Here is a 7,512-nt window from a genome sequence, read left to right as displayed (position 1 = left end):
GAGCCATGATGCGGAAGCTTTTATCAAGCTTTCTGTAACGTCAGACGGACATATATATAGTTACCTAGTAGGCACATGTTACCAAACCACACATCTCATGAAAACCGCGGTGGACCTTTTTCTTTAAAAAAGCTTGCAAACTTGCATGTTACTATAGTCAGTGCGAGGCATCCGAGATGAAGTATAGCTTCAAGGCCTTCAGGAAGAGAATCAATGATTCTTTGGTAGGGTGAAGTCGTATAAGAGTACGCACTTAGTGGATTTCTTGCTCTCATTCGTTTAATATTTGAAAGAAAGAAATCGCAAATAGGGAATATTAAAGTTCATTGAATTAGCCATCAACCCATGGGGCAACGATCCTTCAGCGTAAATGGAAGTGGTCTAAAACTGACATTTTCTGAACCGCTGCAGTTGCGTACTCTTACCATATGGGGTGTGTAAGAGTACGCACGCCAGGCGGGTGGAGTACGCAAGCATATGAACACACACCTATGCAGCTTGTACTGTCCAAATGCTTAACTTCAAACTCAGAAGGCATTTAAGTTTATTCTAGTATCCAAAAAGAAAAACATACCTAAAATAAATCTTTCAAGTCTATAAATCAGGAAATAATCATGTAGTGTGTCTTAAAAAAATGCACAATAAAAAAGGAGAATATCTCGTATTTGGAAGAATTTCGGGTACGCATCTGCATCACAGTGCTCCATTGATGATATACCTACAAAACAAACGTCATTGAGCGATAGATTAATAATTTTATGTTTCTGTATATTCGATTTAATGTATAATTCTGCGTACTCTTACCCTCCTGAACAGTGCGTCCTCTTACCGTACATGCGATTCGCGCACAAAACAACCCCGAAACGTTGTGCAAAACTTCGCAAACAAAATATTGCACTGCACAGTATTTCCCCAGATAACCTCACAAGTTTCCCACAACAATCACGGAAATGTACCTTATCTCAACTGCCAAGTATCAAAATTATTGTACCATACCATAATAATATCATAACGCTCGAAAATAATATTCATCGCCTTAAACTCAACAGCGTCGCCGCTCAACGCCCACGTTCCGTTGGTGACAAGCACGCACTGGCGGCTTCATGTCACTTCATGAGCTCGACAAACCCGCGTTGCTAAGCAACCGAAACAGCTGATGCGTACTCTTATCGCCCGCGTACTCTTACCCGCCCTTACCCTATATATCTATTTAATATGTGTCCTTACAATAAATGCTAACAGGCACGCGCAATGTGCATGTGCCAGTTGGCATGCTTTTCAGTCACACAATTATTTCCTTTTCAGAAGTAGGTATCCTGTCATTCAGGTCGTGGATAACCTTTAACAGACAGCCTTCACCTAAACAAGCCAAAAAGGGCCATGCCTATTTCCTATTCATCATAACAAGGCCCATGGTGTTTTACCTACCCATAAATGTCATGGTCTCGTATTTATTTAAACAGAACACTGACCCTCCTCATCGAGACATTGTTTTCCTTGCATGTTTCTGTAGTTAATGTATACCTATGTTGTTGAATTGCTTTTGGGAAAATTGATCCGCTTGCAACTTGCCTTCAGGAATGATGTGCTAAAGAACAGCTCAAGTTATTCTAATAAAGCACCATTATAATAAATAATGCACAATGCGATAAATACTATCAAAGAGAAGTTATACGGTAATATGACTGATAAATTGATAGCCACAAGAAAAAAAAATCAACCATCCCATCTAATCACTACAAACACTCCGTATTCAGGTAAGAGAGGCACCAGAATTCCGCGCTACCTTCCTTATCCTCTGCGACTCTAGCCCATAAGCAGGCCAGAACATGACACATGTTCTGCTTTGATCCAATCTCTTCGCCGTCCATGCAGAAGCCAAACACACATAGCCTCTACTTATAACCACAATCGGTGTGGTAAAGGAAAGGCATCAGGGGATAATCAGATGTAAAGGACAATTTCTAGCATTTCTGTGAGACAACAGTCAGGAAATGGTGCCGCTCGCACTAGAGCGGCGGGTTTCCATCACTCTCCATCAGCCTAAACATCTGTGTATATTACGGATTATTTACGGTGTATTAATTACAAACAATGTAGGGGCAAAACACTCCTGAAAGTAAACATCAAAACAAGAAGCAGGATATCATGTAGCAAAAAAAAAAAAGAAGAAGAAAGAATGTAAGCAGATTTAGCCATGGGTCGTGCATGTCTGCAAAACTCAAGCCCGCAGCCTGGCACTCGCCTCTTTTCGGCGGCCCCGGACGAAAACATGTCTTTTTCTAAAATCACATTGAGCCGGCAGCAATCGATCCTTGGTGTATCAAGCTAGTCGCTTTATCCCTAGTGGATCACGCAATGGGGTACCTATATACCTGGAACCAAGATCCTATATAAAACCTTGGAACCTGGAAGTTATCACTTTAGACAATCCCCCTCGTACTTGAATATTCGGTAGATCGCCAATGCCGCTGCACTAAAACGGTCCCCTGGCGTACCAAACGAAATTGCAGATTGTTTACAAGGCATCTGCTCAGTATTGGAGTTCACATTTCTAGCCTAGTGCTGGAGCTGAAAGACTGTGTTTATTCGCTGGAGGATATGGTCCAGCGGCTTTGATCAAGTCCCTGCATGAGCGCCGCGATCTAACTGTCCGCCGCACCGTTACAAATTTGGTCACCGAGACGCGACCGTCGCTCACGCTCACGGGTAAGTCCGATGTCCACCACCAGTGAATGTCACGGCCTCGCATGCCATCCAAAGCACACGCGATCGCCCAAAAGGCTCCCGGACCCGGCCGCGTTCTGGAAACCGTCGCGAAAGCGGCGGCCGGGGTGTGTCGGGCCCGGTTTCTGCAACACGTGGCCGCTCAGCGGCACGCGGGCCCGCAAAGCCGGCGTGTTCAGGCACTGAACCAGTGAACGCAGAACGGGCGCGTCAAAAATGAATATTAATGAGACTTAGCTACTGATCCTTGAAGTTTTTAGCAAATTAAGGACAACCACGAACCGTGTCTATTCTGGAAGATTAAATAAAACCTAGGTTTTATGCTACCTTAAGTTGTACCTATGTGAATTTTAAATAGCTTCAGCGTGAAAAATAAATATTTAAGCTTCGATCATAAAAAGTTAATGCTTCCCTACATGGTAGTTCTCAAATTTCCTGTCGCAACGAGCAATAAAGGACAATTAACATTGTCCTAGGAAACGTGCCTTTGAAACACAGCAGTAATATAGTAATAATTTATTGTCATCATCCTAATTGTATCCAAACTGTTCAGCGGCTGTTCAGCGCACATGAGAATCTATGGGAGACATATATGCACAGCGAGAACATTACAGGTATGCGGATCAAGCGACATGCACATTTACAAGCTATTTTGGTCGACACTGACCCTTGTTTCAAAACACACTTGGGGCACACATTGGTACAAAGCTCAAGCAGTCTCAGCACGCGATGAACATACGTGACATTCACAAACATGGGCACACAATGAGTCGATGTGGCTACCCGTCCAGCCGAGCGGGGCTGGGAGGGGATTGTCCTCGCTCGCTCGCCTGGTGAGCACACGCGACATGGTGAGGACGGGTGCCGCCGTCCAGTGTCCGCCTCTCTCCACGAACACACAGGGAGAAGTCGCCGAGAGATGATCCGGCCGGGTCTGCGACAGGCAGCCGGCTGGCACCCGTCACCGCGGCTCCGGTAAGCCGCCGTCACGTGACGTAGGCACGCCAGCACCGAGATAACGTTCTGGTAACATTCTCGCGCCTCGAGCCCTCCGAGAAACACTGAGTCGTCCATCACACCAGTCACAGAGCCGTCTGATCACACAGCCACCCCGGAGGCGGATTAAGCGTCTGTAAGCCGGCTCGGCGGTCCAGCCGGCCGGCCACCGCGCCATCGAACCCGCCAGCTGTCTCCTGAGAACCGATCGGCCCGACCTTGGGCCCCGTCCGTCCCGCGACGTCTCCGGGCCGGCCTTGCTCCCCACCATATGGCCGAGTTTGTGGCACTTCCTGTCATGGGTTTTTGTTGGGCGCGGCGGTGCTTCAGCTGATGCGCATGCACTTGCCGGTGAGCAGGTTGTGCCGGCGGCCGAACGGACAGCGGTCCGGGTGGTAGTCGGTCCAGTCGGGCCCCTCGTGGTGGCACTCGCCCAGCAGGTCGCGTCGCGAGCCCGGCCGGCACTTGTAGTGCGCGAAACTGATGGTGCGGTAGTAGCCGATGGCGTCCGAGCACTCAACTTCGTACGTCAGCGGGTTGACGTTGATGTGAAGCCCCTGCACGGCCGACAGTGTGTCAAAGTTGCCGTTGAACGGGTGATCGTCGTCAATGCTGACGAAGCCGTTGTTCTGGAGCAGCTCCGTGAAGCGGTCGTTCTTGTCGAGCCGCGCGCTGCGCCGGACTCGGCCGCGCACCGGTCCGTCCGCCGGAGACCCGAACGGCCGCAGGGCCGGGAAGCTCAGCTGCAGCTGTGGCAGGGAGCCGGTCTCTGTGTGCCGCTTGGCCAGGAGGCTGCCGCTGCTCGGGGGTGGCGGGAGGTAGCCGTGAGCCAGGGACGGCACACGCTCTGCTGAGGGCTGGCCGGAGGACGGAGCGGTGGGTGTGTTGGCAGGAACGGGACGCGGCGGGGAAGGGAAGGTCTCCTGCTGAGTGAACTGGGGAGGCGGCGGGAGGACCGAGTGGCCGGGCGGCATCCGCTCGCCGCCGGACTGGCTGAGGTGCGGCGGGGCTGGGAGGAAGGACGGCCGCGGTGGGGTCTGCTCGTGTGACTGGCTGACCGGAACCGGCGAGGGCTCGGGGCCGTTCTGGCCGTACGACTGCTCGAACTGGGACGGCGGCGGAAGGATCGAATTGAAGGCGGCAATCTGCGCCAGGGATGGGCCAAAGTGCGGCGAGGGCAGATCAATCAGGTGTGAGTTGTCGCTGCTTCCTCCCAGACGCATAGGCGGCGCCGGGCCGGGCGGGACCTGCGGCGGCGGCGGCAGCATGTGCTTCGGCATGTCGGGCTGTTTCGGCGTCTCCGGCCCATACTGATATCCCTCCGGAGGTCTCTCCAGGATCTGAGACATTGACGGTCCCGATGGCCCGGAAGGCGCCGATGAACCGCTTGGTCCGGAAGGTCCGGACGGTCCGGACATCTCTGAAAACCCGGAGGGAGCTGACGAGCCAAACAGACTAAACTGACTGGCCGGTCCGGAGTCGACCCAGCCGTCGGCAGGGCCGGTGGACAGCAGGTCGTTCCGGTCGAGGATCACCAGGTGGTCGTCGTCGGGCAGCCGGACGGGCTCCCTCTTCTGCGGGCGGCGCTTCTCGCTGGCCGCGCCGATGGAGGAGGTGGAGGGCGGCGGCGGAAGGTCGGTGGCGCAGTACTGGCCGCGCTGCCAGCACTTGTCGTCCCAGGGCACCAGGCCGTCCTCTCCGCACGGGTTCTCCTCGCAGCGGCCCAGCTGCGAGCCAGGCACGTGGACGACGTACTCGCCGGCCGGGCACGGGCCGCGCGTGTACAGGTCGTAGCAGTCCAGGTCCACCTCCACCATGCCCTCGGGGCAGCGCAGCGTGCACTCGTACTTGAGGTTGGCCGGGTTCAGCACCAGGTGGCCGTGCTTCGAGTCGAGGCAGCCGTGACCGGTGCGTGGCACGCACTGGCCTCGCCACGGCACCTGTTCCTCCGGGCACGGGTTGTCTTCGCACACCACGCCGACCTCCTCTCGGAACACGATGTACTCTCCTTCGCCACAGGGGCCGCGGGTGTAGGCCGCGTAGCAGCGGTCGTCCTCCATCCAGTAGACGTGCAGGTCGGGGCAGTCGCACGTGCCGTAGCCGGTCTCCTTGAGCACCAGCTCCTTGTCCTCGGCGTGGTCGCAGAACTCCTCCTTGGTGTGGCAGCGTCCGTCGGGCAGCAGCACGTGCGTCACGTCGCAGGGCAGCTTCATGCACTGGGCCTCCAGCGATGTGGCGTTCAGGACCAGCACCTCTTTGTCGGGGCACGGCGAGCCGCCGGTCTCCATCAGTGGCATGCACCGGCTCAGCGGCTCGTAGAAGGCGTACAGGTTACCTCTGCGGCGACAGGCGGCCACCTCGCGACTGTGGTGGTCCTCCAGCAGCGTCGGGACCTCGCCCGGAGCGCGGGTCGGCATGTCATAGTCGCCCAGGTCGCTCGCCGATGCGCCCATCGCCATCAGAAGAACGGCCAGGAGAGCTCCATGGCCTGATAAAAGCGCCGCCATGGCCGCGACGCTGTGTCGATAACGACACGCAGTGACACCAAACCACCCACCGGTCTCTATAAAAATGGTCAGTGCTGAGTCAAAGAGGACAGCACTGGTACAGAGATGACAATGACTCCCTGAAGTAAGCCGCAAATACGATACCGAGTCCTTCAATAATCGAAGTTATCTTCAGACAGTCGCCGAGATCTACAGGCGATGTTCGAGGTATCTGATGATCCCCGATCGGTCGGCACGGTGCTTCCTCAGTACAGCGGGGGACGCCGGCGCGGCGCGTGCGGCTCGGACGGCGGACGGCGCAGCTCTGCCGTCGGTCGCGTCCGCCGCTGCCACCAAGCCGGACAGACCCGACGGCCTTCCCCCGGCACGGCCGCCGCGCCGGTGCTCAACCGCGCTCCGAGGAATGTTAATCCGCTCGCGGTGACGTCACCGATGACCGGCGACGTCAGCAGCGCGCCGCGGGCAGAGCGGGTCGCCGGTTTCTCCGGGGTCGCCGATCGGAGATCATGCCATGATAACTGGGTATTCGCACCGGTTAGTGTAGAGTATTTAGGTAAATGGACGAACCGTGGATATTTTCCCGTCCGCCGGCGGCTGTCAGTCAATCGTATTTCCCATGAGTGTCTCAAGGGTAAGCGGTTATTGGGATCAATTGACCTATAACATTAAGTCAGTTGAGCTGCACTGCATGAGAAAATACCATTAGGCAGCAGTGTGAGGTCGACTAGCGGTGCAGCGAAGTCTGAACAATAATTTGCTTTCTTTTTGTGTCAAATGCGCCGTTATCAAGACGCATAGCAAAGAGCACCAGTCACTTTAAAGCGGTCATTGTAAAACGACTCTTATCATTTCATCTCATCACTCATATAGAACATGGCATTGCTGATCGACCCCATCTCAGAGTTCAGCCAACAGGTCTTCTACGACAGCGATAAAAAATCAACAAGGCTTATCTCTGCAGATTAGTCGCTAACAGATCTGTGGCGGGCGGGCTGACGCCAAAACGGTTTTCGATGAGCGCAGCATGACCTGGCCACCAGCAAAGAATTTCCCACACTCAGAAATATCATCTCCGGCCCCCTTCATTCGACAATCGAAGTAATACTATTGCTCCCACAGCCATGAAAATATCGGTCTTGTCGCTACATTTCAGGTGGGCCCGGCTGTCAAACATACTCATCCACCCGAGGCCTTCCCGAATAATCAGGTTAAGATTACCAGATAAGGAGACTGGACTGGTCTGAGTCATCTCTCCACACGCTCTAACTCGACTACGCGGCCG

At 54.0% G+C, this 7,512-nt stretch overlaps 1 protein-coding gene across 1 annotated transcript; it reads right to left on the bottom strand.

Moving 5' to 3' along the window:
* Nucleotides 1–3,234: 3,234 nt before the first annotated feature.
* Nucleotides 3,235–6,576, bottom strand: LOC122377768 (mucin-2-like). Its single transcript, XM_043358175.1, has one exon. It carries the CDS (start codon nucleotides 6,228–6,230, stop codon nucleotides 4,050–4,052), a length of 2,181 nt encoding a protein of 726 aa, XP_043214110.1. The 5' UTR covers nucleotides 6,231–6,576; the 3' UTR covers nucleotides 3,235–4,049.
* Between the last annotated feature and the right edge of the window lie 936 nt (nucleotides 6,577–7,512).

Source organism: Amphibalanus amphitrite, unplaced genomic scaffold (genome assembly GCF_019059575.1).
Source record: "Amphibalanus amphitrite isolate SeventyFive unplaced genomic scaffold, NRLGWU_Aamphi_draft 000050F_arrow, whole genome shotgun sequence".
Taxonomy (NCBI): domain Eukaryota; kingdom Metazoa; phylum Arthropoda; class Thecostraca; order Balanomorpha; family Balanidae; genus Amphibalanus; species Amphibalanus amphitrite.
Note: the sequence above shows the minus strand (reverse complement) of the source record. Positions and strands in the feature narration are given on the sequence as shown.

Bases quoted from the DNA above. Each gene is read 5' to 3' on its own strand.
- LOC122377768 (XM_043358175.1), bottom strand. From the start codon at position 6,230: ATGGCGGCGCTTTTATCAGGCCATGGAGCTCTCCTGGCCGTTCTTCTG.